The sequence below is a fragment of the Bufo gargarizans genome, chromosome 7, assembly GCF_014858855.1.
Source record: "Bufo gargarizans isolate SCDJY-AF-19 chromosome 7, ASM1485885v1, whole genome shotgun sequence".
Lineage (NCBI taxonomy): Eukaryota > Metazoa > Chordata > Amphibia > Anura > Bufonidae > Bufo > Bufo gargarizans.
In genome coordinates, this window is record NC_058086.1 from 123,729,741 (window position 1) to 123,746,915 (window position 17,175).

The window sequence follows — 17,175 nt, forward strand, 5'->3', positions numbered from 1 at the left end:
CCTAACCTACCTGGATGGCGATGGGTGCAGAAGGGTGATGGATGGCGATTAGGGGACTCAGGAGCTGGTGCTGGACGGTGCTGCAGGGTGCTCGTGCAGAACAGGAAGAGGAGGGGAGAGAGGAGCGCAGGAAGTTTGAATCTCGCGCCTCTCTCCCCTGCACTAATCAGCACCCTGGACAGCAGCGTTCAGCACCAGGGCCAGCACCGCCTCTCCAAAATGCACGGACTGTGATTGGTGGTGTATAATCACGCCACCGGTCGCAGTCTTTTTCCGGTTCATCGGGTCACCGGAGACCCGAATGGACCGGAAACGCAGCAAACCGCAGGTCTGAATTGACCTGCGGTTTTCTGCGATCGCCGATACAGGGGGGGGGGGGGCAAATGCCCCCCCAGCGTTGTTACAGGATGCCGGCTGAGTGATGGCATCCCGTACCGATTAACCCCCGCGGCACCGGAATCGCGATTTAAAGCCATGATGTACCGGTACGTCATGTGTCCTTAAGGACACGGGAAACATGCCGTACCGGTACGTCATGTGTCCTTAAGGGGTTAATGGTGCAGTCTCAAAAGCTAAACCCTGTATGGACTTCTTTAGGTTCTGCACTAGCTGTGGAAGTGCAGAGAGGGTTGTCCCCCTTCCCCAGTGCCTCCAATGCCATCCAGCATGTCCCCCATTCCCCCAGATCAGCCCCTCCATGCCAAATCACAGGTGCTCCCATTATCCCCTCTCCAAACCAATAACTTTATACATTTCATGCACCTTAAAGACATAAACAGCAAATATGAACTTAGTCTATTTTTCTCTAGAAATATGGCAATAAATGCTTTTAGCGCAAATAACACCAAATGTGAACTGTGTTTATTTTTCTCGTATTGTAGCGAAATATGACAAGAAACGATTTTAGCGCAAATAACTTAAAAAGTAAAATTAACAGCAAAAGTAACCTGCGTATATATTTATCTTTTTCCACAGATAAAAGCCACTAAAGGCTTTTCAACATAGCACTTGCACCCCAATAACTAATTGCTGGAATAACAGAAAGGTATTATGAGACTATCTGGATCTCCAAGTAATGTTTCCCGGCTCTTATAAATCACTTTTTTTCATAATGAGGATTTTCCTATGGCTCTCCCTACTAGCATCTGCACACGTCTCTCACTGACTGTGAAATGATTCCTCTCACTATCCTTTCCTTGCACTAGTAAATCGCTTCTTTCCTTTTTTTTTTTTACAATTAGTTTTTCTTTCACTCTCCCTAGCGCCTCCATACACGTCTGTCCCTGAACAAAGTACGATAGTGAATGGCAGACTCTAAGATAGCTGCCGTATTTATAGGGCTGTGACATCACTGGGCTGGCTGACTGCTAATTGGCTGCATGCATGGCATTATGGGTCATCCCGCCTTCCCAGAGTTCCTTGCCCCATGTCCTCACACGTGTAACCGCCATTTTAACCGCCATTGCAGCCAGCTAGCCACCATGTTATTAAAAATTGCGATTCATTATCACGAAGCGCAAGGAAATTCGCATTCGTTCAGAATTAAATTTTTTCCTGAAATTCTGAACGAATTTGACTTCATCACCTTTGATTCACTCATCTCTAATGAGGAGGAACCGTATTCACAGCAGGGTGGCACCCAAAGCAGCTCATGGGCATCACTGGAGCATTGCTGGGGGGATACAGAGGACACAGATGATACACCTCCCACAGAGGACAGCTTGTCATTGCCTCTGGGCAGCCTGGCACACATGAACGACTACATGCTGCAGTGCCTGCGCAATGACCGCCGAATTGCCAAAATTCTAACCAGTGCTGTTTACTGGGTGGTCACCCTGCTGGATCCCCGCTACAAGGACAATGTGCCATCCTTAATTCCGTCACTGGAGCGTGATTGGAAGATGCACGAGTACAAGCGTGTGCTGGTAGACGCTCTGCTGACGGCATTCACCCCTGCGGCAGGGGCTCACTGGAACAACAAGGCGAAGGCAGAGGATGAGGAAGAAGTCACCAACGCAGCTGGGGCACTGCCAGCAGAGGTGCTGGCAGTGTCCCAGCTGCGTTGGAGACTTCTTCCACCTCCTCTGGGAAGGAGGGAGGGTTAGCATGGCCGAAATGTTGAAAAGCTTTATCAGCCCACAACAACCAGCACCACCAGCTGATATGGAAAGTCTTAGCAGGAAACAGCATTTCAGCAACATGGTGGAGCAGTATGTGTGCACACGCCTACACGTACTCAATTATGGGTCTACCCCATTCAACTTCTGGGTCTCCAAATTGGGCACATGGTCTGAACTTGCCCTTTACGCTTTGGAGGTGCTGGCCTGCCCTTCGTCTAGTGCAGGGATCAGCAACCTGCGGCTCTTCAGCTGCTGTGAAACTAAAATTCCCAGCATGCTCCATTCATTTCTATGAGAGTTCTTAGAAGAGCAGAGCAAGCATGCATACTGGGAGTTGTATTTTCACAACAGCTGGAGAGCCAGAGGTTGCCAACCCCTCGTCTAGTGCATTGTCCGAACATGTGTTTAGCACAGCAAGGGAGGTAATTACAGACAAGCGCAGCCGCCTGTCCACAGCCAATGTGGACAAGCTCACGTTCATTAAAAAGAGCCAGGCATGGATCCCAAACGGCTTGTCCCTACCTTGTGCTGAATAGACATGTATACTGGCCGCACCCATCCATTGTTATACTCCAGCGCACTTTCTCTTTGCATTCTCTTTTCTATTTCCCAATGTTTTGGGGTCTTCCGAAATTTATATAAAAAATTAAAAAAGAAATAAGGGAAAAAATAAAAATTAAAAAACAACAAAAACAGTGTTGGCTACTTCTTCCTCCCCCACCACCGCTTCTACCTACATCGCCACATCCACCGACTCCTACTCAACGTTGCTCTCCGTCTCCTAGTTCAAGATTTATAAAAAAATATATACATTCTATGATATTTCATGTAATTTCCCTATCCACATTTGTTTGCACGGCAATTGTCCTGCTTTTACCCCTATTTTGCTTCCTTTTGCAGCCCAGTAGCCCTTACTATGAGCATTTTACAGGCATTTTAGTGCCCCAAAGTTGGGGTCCCCATTAACTTCAATGGGGTTCGGGTTTGGGGTCAAGTCCCGAACCCGAACTTTGAGACAAAGTTTGGCCGAACCTGGTGAACCCGAACTTCCAGGTGTACGTTCATCCCTAATCAAGACTCATTTGGATCTTAAATATCCAGTGGGCCTGATGGCAATACAATGCAATGCAGTAGTCATCTATTGTAATGTACTGTATTGTCAATTTTACACTGACACTAAGCCTGATCAGACCTTAGGTACATGGCAAGCCCGGAAGCCTTTGTAAGGCGTCAGGTTGCCATGGTAACCATCGGGCTTCTCCATCGCAGCGGCAGCCCGATGGCGAAGGGTGCTAACCCCATGGATGCCGCAGGTGGCTACATCGGCTGCTCGCTCAGTGAAGAAGTCCCCTGCATTTACATGCAGCAATCTCCTCCACAGTATAGGAACTAGGGACTCTATTGCGATCGCTCATCTTCATAAAGCTACATTGTTTCTAAGCAGTAGGTTGCTGTTTAGACAGCGTTATCTGCTGCCCAGAAATGATCATTTATGTGCCTACACAAGCAACAGGATCACCTGATGAATGATGTTTCACTTGATAGAGTTTCTTCTTCGTACTGTTACAATGGCGGTTCGTGGCCAATACTGTCCCTTGCTCCTTGGCAAGCACAGGTGCTGCTCCAATCGTGCTGTGTCTGCTGCAGTTCCAGCCTTCCAGCAGTGGGCCCTGGTGCCGGTTTCCCGTGTGTGGATTAGAGATACTATTAACTGAACCTCACCCCACCCTGCAATACAGCAATGGTTAATTCCCTTTTTACTTGCTAATGTGCTAATCAGCTCTGCTATATATACTGTGATGTTTGTCTCACCTTTTTCCTGAGGAATATGTTTAACTAGATTGCTAGATCCTGCATAGGTGCTATAATCTTCTTGTCTGCCTTTGAACCAACTTGTGCCTGATTTCTAGATTTTGACCCTCTGCCGCCTGACTGGACCCGTACTTGTTCACCATCCTGACCCTCTGCCGCGTGTGTCTGTTCAACAATCTGACCCTTTGCTACCTGCCCTCCGAGACATATGGTCCGTGAGCAGGCCATATATCCTGGAGCGGCATTAATGATGCACACGGACGTCATAGATCTTATGAGTGTGGGACAATAGTCTCGCGGGTGGCATGACGTGCACAGCATCATTATAATCTATGATGCTGTGTACTCCCGTGCGCAAGATCAATGCTGCTCCGGGACATATGGCCCGCTCACGGACTGTATGTCTCGGAGGGCATGTGGTCGTGTGCAAGGGCCCTTATACTAATAATGCTACAGTAATGAATTTCTTTATATCCTGCTGCAATCAAATAAGGACTTTTACAAAAGTAACATGAAGTGATTATTTGTAATGCCCTGTTATGTTCATGAAGATCTGTAGAGCATTTCATTGTGATAAACTGTAAATATGAGACCTATTAAACAGATGGAAACATTAGATAATGTAGGGTAAAAATGCTGTAGGTTATTCTATAGTCTGCTCACACAGCTGGTCTCATTAAGGGGTAGGAGGAAATGGATGTGTGGTCTTACTGTACCGTAAGACCCCTTTGGGAAATTTCAGATGATTTACCAGACTTTTTTAAACACTTAACTAATGTGCATATGTCTTTTTTGGCTTTATTTATGTTTTTCAGTTTGCAGTGAAGCAGAATATTATAAAATTGTACCTTGAGACAGTAGTGAAAGCCATGTTATTTCTAAATGTTTAACTTCAGAGTATCTGAAATTAGGCAAATAAAGAGAACAATCTTGTGGTGGTGGGAAAGTTTAAAAATAAATTATTTCCTACTAATATGCTGCAAATCAGAAACATGGAAGAACTACTAAAGATGGTCTTCATGATCTGACATCTCCACCCAGAGCTGAATGGGCCTCAGAGAATTTGTCATTCTAACTTAAAGGAGTTATCCCTTGATTAATGTAAAAAATATAAAAATGAGGCATAATACAGTACAAAATAATCTATTCCTAATAAAGCTGGAACCAGCCCTGAACCTCTCCACTTGCTCTGCTAGATTTATAATAGGCTGACATCTCAGGAGGTCCATTCTGCTGGAGCTCTCTCCCTATCACAGATCAACAGTTGAAGGATGGAACTGAGCATGTGCATCCACTTTAGCGAGGAGGACAGAGAAATACAAAAAAGTTTAAACTATAGGTGGTGCTGTACAGATACATTTTTAAACGGCTTGCAAATAGAAAAGTATTCACATCCAAATGCTGGTTTGAAAACGGCAGAATATTTTTTCTAACAAGAAAATATTCTCATCACTAATTTATTTTCGGTGTGAATAAATTAATTGCACAAGCTGATATTGATTTATGTGGTCTTACATTTTTACAAGCAGTTGTATCTAATGATATTTGTATGGGTGATTTTTAACTGATGATGCTTACAGGTATAGGAGATTCAAAAGTACGGATGGAGTAGAGTTAACACTCCTGAGATTTCTGAGTTGTGTTATCTAATCTAAGAAAACACCTTCAATTGCTTTTCAATGGCTTTTGTCTCAAGATAACACCATGAGTTAAGAAATTTGAGTTAAGAGCTGGAGTACTAACCCTGCTACATATGTACTTAATATTCAAGCAAGTAACAGCATATCAATTTAGTTAAAAAAAAATGTTATTTCTTGGCTGCAGAGAGCCTTTATAGTTGTGTAGAACACTGTGCCTTGCAGTAACAGGCATAGGGAGTCTGCTGTGGTAGTGAAATAATACTGTGAGTCAGTATGACATGCAGATGACAGGTCCATGCTAGCACCAAGAAGAAGCACACTCCTTTTACACCGTCATCAGCTAATTCCACATAGATGTCTACAGAACCTGTTCTAATAAACGCTTATACAAGTTGAGCCCCCCTGACAGAGTGGAGAGGGTGTCAGCAGTAAGTTTGCGTTGATACCACTGATTGTTTTTTCACTTCCTCTGATCCGTCAGAACAATAACCCCCCCCCCCCCCCCAAAAAAAAAGGATCCTGTCTGTTGAGCATCCGCCTTCACTCGGTCAGCATTTGGTCAGCAATCCATCAGTATTGCTAATGCCCAAAAAAAACAGGAGTGGATACAAAACAGAGATGACACGTGAAAGGAATATTTGCATGTCTTCTGTGTTTTGTACCCACTCCTGCTTTTGGCTACGAAATCCTAAGCCAATTCTGATGGGACCATACAGGCCTTACAGTTGCTACAGAGACAGTATCCGTTGTGTGTCTCATTTTTCCTTCCTTCTGACAGATAAAAAGAAGGGTCAAATGAATTATGATGTCAGCCAGGCCAAAAGGCAGCATGAGGAGGCCACAGAGTGGCAAGTTGACATAATGTGGAGGTGGCAGCAGCATCCGAAGACCTCAGTGCCAAAGTGACATAGTGTGGAGATGGGTGGTAATACCAGTACCCGCTGAAGATGTTGGGTGAAAGAAGGAACACTTGGCATCAGATGTGTGGCACCAGGCGGGTGGCAGCATCAGAATAATAGCTGAGGCAGGTAGCCAAGAACAAACCGGTCTCTTTTGTCAAAGTGTTGGTAGGCACCATTGATGATCTAGTCTGATGCATCAGGCATTGGTGGGTGGAAATCCTATCTGATCCACACCTGATTCATCTTGACAAAAGTCAGTTTCTCCACATTTACGGTGGATAGGCGAGTTTTCGTTGGGGTAACTATGCCCCCCACACACACACTATTCACCACCTCTGATGCCACACTACTGGCTGGGCAGGACAGTTTTTCCAGGGCAGACTCAGCGAGTTGCGGCCACAAATCCAGTTTGGTTGTCCAATAGTCCAGCAGATCTTCAATGGCAGATGACAGGGTGCACTCCAAGTATGCCTGCTGGTTCAGATTCTGCTCTATGTTTAGCTGCTGGTGAGTAGTTTCTTCACTATGCAGGTGAAGAAAACTGCTCATCAGTGACTCTAGACTCAGGCTGATGCGGATGGAGCTCCTGCCACCCCACCCCTCCACAGCAGCCATGGCAGTGGAACATGAGCAAAGAGGGCCCCCCGGTTAGACCTGCGATAAGATGGACGATGGCTCAGATAAGCAGCAGCCAACTGACTACATAGGATATCTCTAGAGTATTTCAGTTTGTTCTCCGCCAGCAGGTGTAAAAAAGGCATTTTGGACAGATAGCGAGGGTCCAACAAGGTGGAGAGCCAGAAGTCATCCCTCTGCCGAATAGTGACAATTCGGCTATCTCTACGCAAGTGAGCATGCAGCAGGCGATTTGCACAAGTGACTCAGAGGGATTTCCTGCATCCATCTCCACTGCATACTGCCACGGTATGTCTGGGTCCTCTGCCTCGTCTTAATCATGGCCCTGTAGCTCCTCCGGCTGCTCCTGCTCCTTCTCTCCTGTCACCTGTGTAGAAAAACCACCCATTTTGCTACACATTGCTTGTGCTTCAATGTCCTCCTTCTCCTCCAGTTCAGCCCCCACAGGGCTCATGTGGCCATGAGATCTAGGCGCCACGTCTCCATTCTCCTGACCAGCCAGATTTACCATCATCTGTTCCAGGACATGAAGCAGTGGAATAACATTGTTCATCCCGTAGTCCTGGCGACTGACAAATAACGTGGCCTCCTCAAAGGGCCCTAGCAAACGGCAGGTGTCACGCATGAGCTGCCACTGGCTGACATTGAAGTTACACAGGGGAGTACTCCTGTCCTCTTTGTCAGAGTAGTTCAATTTTCAGGTACAGAGTAATTAAATAGTTAAGTCGGCTGACAAATTGTCACAGACACAAGACTTAATTTGGTTGTATCTGAGGAGATCCCTCAGACCACGCCAAAATCTTTATTCTTATACCTTCCTGATAATGGTAGTAACTGGGTGTTTCAGGGCAGTTACAATACTTAATAATCAAACGTGAAACATTACATACCGTATTTTTCGCCCCATAAGGCGCACTTTTACCCCAAAATAAGTGGGGGGAAATGCCCCTGGGTCTTATGGGGCAAATGCTTCCAGCCTGCGATGTATTAGCAGCGAGAGAGGAGGGCCTGGAGTCCGGAACTAGGGGCAGGGCCCGCCGCTCACCGCAGTATTTCTAGACATTAATCCTTAACCTGTTAATTTGTTTAACTAAAGCTGCACTCTTCCCTGTATCAGTACAGCACTTACTAACAAGCTTCCATAGCAGGCAAAGCGGACAGCAGCAGTAACGTCACTCACTGACGTCGCGCACCTGCTCCTCCCACTTTATAAATGAAGCAGGTGGAGAATGCGCAACGTCAGTGAGTGACGTTACTGCTGCTGTCTGCTCTGCCTGCTATGGAAGCTTGCTAGTAAGTGCTGTACTGATACAGGGGAACAGAGGAAAGCACAGCTTTAGTTAAACGTATTAACAGGTTAAGGATTAATATTTATAAATACTGCTGTGAGCGGAGGGCCGGTGTATTGAGGGACACTGTTATGAGGGGGATCTGTGGATGACACATATATAGCAGTGTCATCCACAGATTTCCCCCATAACAGTGCCATCCACAGATCCCCCACCCCATAATAATGCCATCTACAGATCCCCCACCCCATAGCAGTGCCATCCACAGATGCCCCTCCCCATAACAGTGCCATCCACAGATCCCCCATAAACAGTGCCATCCACAGATCCCCCATAACAATGCCATCCACAGATCCCCCATAAAAATGCCATCCACAGATCCCCCATAACAGTGCCATCCACAGATCCCCATAACAGTGCCATTCACAGATCCCCCATAACAGTGCCATCCACAGATCCCCCACATGACAGTGCATCATCCACAGATCCCCCATAATAGTGTCATGCGCAGACTACCATTAGTTCAAAGCCCACCAAAAGCCCACCTTTTGGTTAAACATATATTTGTTCTTATTTTCCTCCTCAAAAACCTAGGTGCGTCTTATAGGGCAAAAAATACGGTAATTGCACATGATAGCATATTGGCAATATCTTGCAGTCCTAAAATTGGGGAAAAGTTAATTTGGGCAAGAATCTAGGTAAAAAGTAAATTATCTAGCTCTTAATTCAATTTTGTCACATATTCCAAACATCTGGACCCATTATGGAGAAAACATTTCCTAGACTCTCTTGAGAACATTGTCATATATTAGCTCACACTCCATATTTCTCAACCTTCTTCACTGCGTTCCAAATTGGGTGAAAAAGAGGCTCTCCTGTGCTGTGGAGATCAAATGAAGATGGAGCAGATAAAAACACATAAATGTTTTCATGAATGTTTTCAACTTACTGAAGCTACTTGATTTAATTGTGAATAGATGGTAAAGGCAAATTCTGCTGGTGTGTTGTCAATATTGTCTTCGTAATGTTACTGCAGGACCCACGACGACGTAATTTAGTGCATACCTCAAAAGGAGGTTTGAAATCGCCCATCAATTTTCCCAAAAAAGCCTGGTTCACATAAGCAATTTCACCACCACCTAATTTGGTCCATATAGCAAGTGAGAGGAGTACTAGATAAACACTTCAGAGAATTAATGACACTGGAGAAACATGAGGGTATAAGATTTTTATTTTATTTTTTCCATTTTAAGCAACTATAGGGGTTGTCTGAAACAAACCCTCTAAGATGACCAAACATTTTATAGATAGTTGTCTCTCCTAATCTCCCTATACACATGCATAGTACTAGTGATGTCGCATACATAAAATTTTCCGTTCGCGAACGGCGAACGCAAATTTCTGCAAATGTTCGCGAACGTGTGAACCAGGCGAACCGCAATAGACTTCAATAGGCAGGCAAATTTTTAAACCCACAGGTACTCTTTCTGGCCACAATAGTGATGGAAAAGTTGTTTCAAGGGGACTAACATGTGGCATGCCGGAGGGGGATCCATGGCAAAACTCCCATGGAAAATTACGTAAGTTGACGCAGAGTGTGGTAAGTTGAAATCACAATGCGATTTATAGAACTTGAATTAATCGCATTGCGATTTCAACTTAGAGCTTCTGCTGACTTCCGTGCTCATGGAGCGTCCCCATCACCATGGGAACGGCTCCATGCTAGAATGTACTGTCGGATTTGAGAAAGTTGTAATCGCAACGCGATTAATGCAGGTTATATTAATCGCATTGCAAATTCAACTTAGAGCTGCTGGGTTCCTAATGGTTGTATTGCTAGTATATAACGAAGATTGAGAATATAGTGCTATATTCGCTATATTTGTCAATTATAGCAATACAACCATTAGGAACTTAGCTCTAAGTTGAATTTGCAATGCGATTAATATAACCTGCATTATTCACATTGCGATTACAACTTAGATCTGAGTTCCTAATGGTTGTATTGCTAGAATTGACAACGAATATAGCACTATATTCTCAATCTTCGTTATATTCTATCAATATAACCATTAGGAACCCAGCTCTAAGTTGTAATCGCAATGCGATTAATATAACCTGTATTAATCACATTGCGATTACAACTTTGTGACACTGCAGCTTCAGAATTAATCTAAGATGGATGCTGTCCTGGAGGTGGGAGGGTCTGGGAGGGAGGGTCTGCTGCTGATTGGCTGGAATGTGTCTGCTGACTGTGATGTACAGGGTCAAAGTTTGCTCAATGATGAGGTATAGGAGGCGGACCGAACATCGCATATGTTCGCCCGCCCTGGCGAACGCGAACAAGCTATGTCCGCCAGGAACTATTCGCCGGCGAATAGTTTGGGACATCTCTAATAGTCACCTGAGTGTGCACATGTTCTGAATGGGAGAGGGTTGAGAGTAACTACCAGACTCCCCTGGCAGTGGCTTATCACAGCTGAAAACAAAAACTTCATACAGTATATGTAAAATCCAACAGCCCAATGCTTCTCTCCTAGAACATCTGTCATTGGGGACAGTTGGGAAGCCCTCATACATGTTAGATGGTCAGCCAGTCCCACTGAAATTGGTGTGGTCAGCCAACATTAATCTAAAGTGTATCACAAAATACGGGAGATCACCCGTAAATTCTCTTCATATCAGTGGAGAATGGCACACTTTATCTCATAGTTAGCAAGAACTACTTTATATTGTGTATCTTATTCATAAGAAATCACTTACAGTAGCCTCTTAGAAATATGTATTTGCTGTGTATGTGAACATTACACAGACACCACAGAAGCAATACTAGCCATCCACAACTTCTTCTCCAGTTTCATCACAGTCAGAACAGAAAGTGAAGTAATGTAAGATAGATTAACTCTTTTTTGATGCCTTGTAGGGATATTGTTTAAAGGGCTTCTGTCACCCCACTAAACGCATTTTTTTTTTGTCTACTTATACTCCCTATCCTGCCATATTGCCATACATTATGTTATTAATAATTTTCGTTCAGTAGATTTAGCCAAAAACGTACTTTTATGATATGCTAATTACCTTTCTACCAGCAAGTAGGGCGTCTACTTGCTGGTAGCAGCTGCAGAAAACCTCCCCCTTGTTGTGTTGATTGACAGGGCCAGCCGTGATCTCCTCCTCCAGCCAACCCTGTCAGCATTTCAAAAATCGCGCGCCTGTGTTGATTCGGCGCAGGCGCTCTGAGAGAAGGAGGCTTGCCTCCTCAAGCACTCCCTCAGTGCGCCTGCGCCGATGACGTCTTCTCTTTCGGTGACTTAGATCTTTATTAATCAAATATATTACAGAACATGAAGAATATGGTGAATGTAATGATGTATATTGTGGGTTATTCCCTAGATCTTACATTGTGGGAGAATTAATAATTGCACCACAATAAGATTAGTGAAAATGATCCTCATACACCTATTTTTTGTATGCAAATTGCTGTACAATAATCCTCTCATTATATGTCAGTCCAGTCACATGTATTTTACTACTTTGATCCTAAAATTGATGCTGTGCATTTATTTACTCATCCCCATTTAAGATATAATTTTAGTTTCAAAATCCAATCAGAGTCCTGTGAAACCCTGAGAATCCTTGAAACTTGGATAGAGGTTTCCTTGAAGACACTAACTGCAAACTTTGCTAATTTTACAATAGACATGGGAGAGTTGTAGATATTCCCCAAAAAAATATTTTTTGCCGTGTTTGAATATGTTATGAATGCTTGGGAAATATTTTTCTAAATGCTTAGAATATTGTACATTTTAATTTTCTTTTCTGTAATCACAAAGGCAAGATAAAGTTAAAAAAATGTAATGTTATCCATGCATTTTATAATTTTGTCTGATAAGGTGCCACTGAGTATTTTGATGATTTTATTTGATGACTAGAATTACTGTTATCTGTTCTGATATTCTATCATTATACTTTTTCTAGGTGAAGCGGAAATGTAAGCGTTGGAGAGAAAAAACTAACATCGGCATACAGAATAATATTTCTAATATTACCTTTCGAAAATCCATAATTTACAATGATGCTACATAAAAAACTACAATTCAGTATTTTTAACTTATCAATTTTGCTTTCACTTTACATTGTACTCTGCGGCCTATTTGTTGCTTATCAATATTACCAGAAAGCACATTTAATTCATGAAGAACAAGCAGAATTCAAAAAGTCTACAACAATTCCAGTAACTTTAGAAAGACATGAAAATGGATTTCAGTGGAATGAAGATTCAACTCATAAAATACTGCCAACTCCATCAGCTTCCTCGTTGAGTTATATAAATATTGAGTCCTATCCATACATCATAAATGAGCCCAATAAATGCAAGGATGAAAGTCCCTTCTTAATGTTTTTAATAGAAACAACAGCCAGAGAAGTTGAAAACCGCAGAGCAATAAGGACCACATTTGTAAATACAACATGGATAAATAGAACATCTATCAAATATTTGTTCCTGTTGGCTAAAGACAGTAAGCAGGAACCCAATACCATTGCAGAGGAAAGTGAGAAGTACCATGATATCATCCAAAAGGACTTTCAAGATACATACAAAAACTTGACCATTAAAACATTGATGGGAATAGAATGGGTCTCCAACTACTGCCCTAAAGCAAAATATGTCATGAAGACCGACAGTGATATGTATGTTAACACTGAACTTTTATTAGATTTATTGGGTCTGGACCAACCTCAAAAACAAAACTATTTTACAGGATTTGTAATGGAAAATAGCAAACCACACAGAAGCATTCACAGTAAATGGCACATGCCTCATTCCCTCTATCCAGATGAATTTTATCCTACCTTTTGCTCAGGGACAGGCTATGTATTCTCTGGGGATGTAGCACCAAAGATTTTAAGGTCATCGTTTAAAGTAAACTATGTTTATCTAGAAGATGTGTTTGTAGGAATCTGCCTTGATAGGGAAGGTATTAAGATAACAAAACCTCCAAAAAATAACTTGTTCCATAATTATCGTGTTTCATTCGATCCATGTGTGTATAACAGAATTATTACCTCTCATTATATGACACCAACTGACCTTATCAATTATTGGAAAATTGCACAGGAAAATAAAGAGAAATGTTTAAACTCTACCAAGTTATAGCTAACACATATACAATATGTGTATAATATGTATAAATAATATTATCTAAATATAAATATGACCATGTTCTATATATAAAAAAAAAATTGTTTACAATGTATTAGCCCCTCAAATTGCAATATTAAAGGGGTTCACTAGCCCCAAAAACATATTTTTTTTCTGCTCTTAACAACCCAAACACTAGCTATTTATGCCTCATTCACACATCAGTGTTTTGGCCAGTTATTTCAGTCAGTGATTTTGAGCCAAAACCAGGTACTGCTTTAAACATAGAACAGGTGCAGATCTTTCCCTTATACCTGATCTGTGTGTAGGCTCCACATCTGGTTTTGGCTCACAATCACTGATGGAAAACACTGACATGTGAATGAGGCATTAAACCTGTTTTCATGTCGCTGTTTTTCTTCACATTGTCAGGGCATCAGAGCATTTTTCAGGATGTTTACATTCAGCACTTCCTGTTTTCTTCCGTTTCCTGTAGTTTTTCTAACCAAATCCAGCATGTTTTGTAGTGTGATGTGTCACAGGGCTGGCCCTGCCTTTTACACTGTTCAGTCTGCAGTATCTCGGCCCCCTACACCTCCCCTGGCCATTTTAGTACACTTAAACTTGAATCCTGCAGATATCTGTTTTATTAGACTGCTGGATCACATCACTTAAGTCCAAATGAAGTTCCCTCACTATCTCCATTCTGCACTAAACAGCTTGAATGGGCAAGCACATGGAGCACATCTGTATCTAATTATATCATGTTATATCCCTGAGGCCTGTAACATACAGATGCAGCCGAGCTAAACAAGATGATTAACACGTTATGTAAAAAATGGCAAGAAAATGTTAACTGACTTTTCAATGGATTTCAATGGTTTTTGTCAGGAAATAACCAAGATAACCTTGTGATGTATGTTATTAGAGTCAATTTTTGCTAAGCTACATCTATAGCCAGTCATGGTTGAAACTTTATACTAAGCTGTGTTTCTAATCCAACCAAGGGTGCACCTAAGTGCTCACAGGCCCTGCTGCAAACGTTCAGAATAAGCCCCAGCACAACTTCTCCTTGTGCTCGCTAGTTGCAACCTGTCCGTAATCTTTAGCAGCATTACTGGTTCTCTTATGTGATCCATTGATACATTACTAGCCAGTGAATACAGTGCAGTTACATGTTCTCTAATTGGAGATGTCCACTTCTGAAATAGTGATCTCATTATATATGGTGCTTGACATAGGGAGGGGCTTCTCACACCATTTTGTGCTTTCTGTACAGTTCTTTGCATACATTTGATTTCTGCTGTTAAGGTAGTTAGTGGCCATTGATACACACCACCAGCAGTCTGAGTGTACTTTCACACTTACAGCAGAGGATTCCGGTAGGCAGTTCCATCGCCGGAACTGCCTGCCGGATCTGGCAATCCGGACGCAAACTGATCACTTTTTTCAGACGGATCCAGATGTGGATCCGTCTGACAAATGCATTGAAATACTGGATCCGTCTCTTTGCTTTCATATGTCATCTGCATGGGCAGACCGGAAAGCCGGATCAGTTTTGTCGAAACACTTAATGCCAGATCTGGCACTAATACACTTCAATGTAAATGCCGGCATTCCGGCAAGTGTTCAGTTTGGTAGCCAGGACAAACTCAAATACAAATACTCCCCTTGCCTGGATCACCTGTAGGTTGGTGGAAGATGAATGCAGCCAACATCTAGAAAGGCTTCTGATCAACTTGTTTATTAACTCTTAAAAATCCGGCTCAACGCATTTCGGGGTATAACAGTTAACCCCTTAATCAGGAGCGACATATATGGCGATCAATATTGTCCTTGCGCCTTGGGTCCAGTTTTTGCACCCATCGACCGTAGACATTCCGTTTGGCATATGCGTTTCACATGCTGTTTGATATCTGCATGGTATACCCCACTGGGCAGCCTTATCCTCCATTCTTGGTTCCTCCTTTCTAGCTATCTATATACGTATCCTGTCCATGCAACACTCTTATAGCCAGCCTACCCACTAGTACTCTCCACCCACTGGCACCTCTAGTTGATCCTATCTTCTATCTACATGGTGTGAACTGAACACCAGGACTTATAACAAAGGTGAAGTTGTATATATATTGTTTGCTGAATTTGAAAAAACTTGAATACCCCTTTAATGTTCTCCTTTCTGACTGTAGGCATGTCCATTATCACAAATCATATTTTCTTATTTGTCTCCTACACTCCAGTATCTTAAATTTACAGTAATTCAGATGCAAACCATATAGCTAAGTCACTACTCCCATCTTCTTTGATAATGTCTGATGAGGTGTGTATCTAGGTCTATCATGTTTGATACTATCTGATAAGCCCCTACATCTAATTCTATCATGTGCAATACTATTAAATCTTCAGCAGTCTTCAACATAGCATGTATCTAAGGCCTCATGCACACGACAGTGTTTTTTCACTGTCAGTGATTTGGCTTCAGTGGTTCGTGTCCGATTTTGCTTCAGTTGTGTTTCCTTGTGTCTTCCTTTTTTTTTTGTCTGACAGGGAAAAAAACTGGAAGGTTAATGAAAAGTGTAATTTTATTGCACCAAGGTCTTGTAGAAAAAAACGGACGCGGACACGGATGACAAACCTGTTGTGCATCAGTTTTTTTTTACGGAACCATTGACTTGAATAAGTCCGTCCTCCGTTTTCCACTGACAAGAATAGGACAGGTTATAATTTTTTTGACGGACTGGAATCATGGATCACGGACGCGGAAAAAAAACGGAGGACTATCAGTTGTTTTTTTTACAGCTCTATAGAAATGAATGGGACCTCCGCTAAACTGCGAAAAAATGACGGAATGGACGCGGATGCACACAACGGTCGTGTGCATGAGGCCTAAGCCTATCTTCTTTGATATTGTCTGCTGAAGTATGCATCTAAGTCTATCATATTTGATAAAGTCTAATGCACATCTTGTTATATATATTTATATACTTTTAATACTTTCAGATGGAGCAGGGTTAGCACTCCAGCTCTTAACTCAAATTTCTTAACTCATTGCGTTATCTTGAGACAAAAGCCATTGAAAAGCAATTGAAGGTGTTTGCTTAGATTAGATAACCAAACTCAGAAATCTCAGAAAATAGGAGTGTTAACTCTACTCCATCCGTATATATAGGCATATACATAAATATGAAGGAGTGTGTTTAATATATGCAAATGTGTGTTATATAACATGTTAAAATTAGATATGCATAGATATATAATTTTTATATATTTTTTTATTTCAGTACTTTAGAGTGCAGAATGTTTAGTTTCAATAAATAAATACACTATATATTTACAATGTTGTGCAAAAGTTTTTTATTAACAAAATTGAAAATAAATGATCAAAATGGAAATCTACATAAAATCAATATTTGCATCAGTTTTGCTAGGTACAATTCTTTAAAGAATCCGGCAGGGAGGTTGTTCCACACATCTTGAAGAACTAACCACAGATCTTCTGGGGATGTAGGCTTGCCCAAATCCATCTGTCTCCTCATATAATCCCAGATGATGTTGAGATAAGGGCTCTGTGGGGGCCAGAGGAGCGCCTAGAAATTTAGCTTAGGGGAGGTTTGAGGAGAGCAAAGGTGACAC

General features: G+C 42.3%; 1 protein-coding gene across 1 annotated transcript; it reads left to right on the forward strand.

The window, feature by feature from the left end:
- Positions 1-12,732: 12,732 nt before the first annotated feature.
- LOC122944190 (beta-1,3-galactosyltransferase 2-like) lies at positions 12,733-13,557 on the forward strand (the record flags this gene model as incomplete). The annotated part of the gene is made up of 1 exon (XM_044302416.1): positions 12,733-13,557. A coding segment is annotated over one exon (825 nt), but the record flags the coding sequence as incomplete, so codon positions are not given.
- Positions 13,558-17,175: the final 3,618 nt, after the last annotated feature.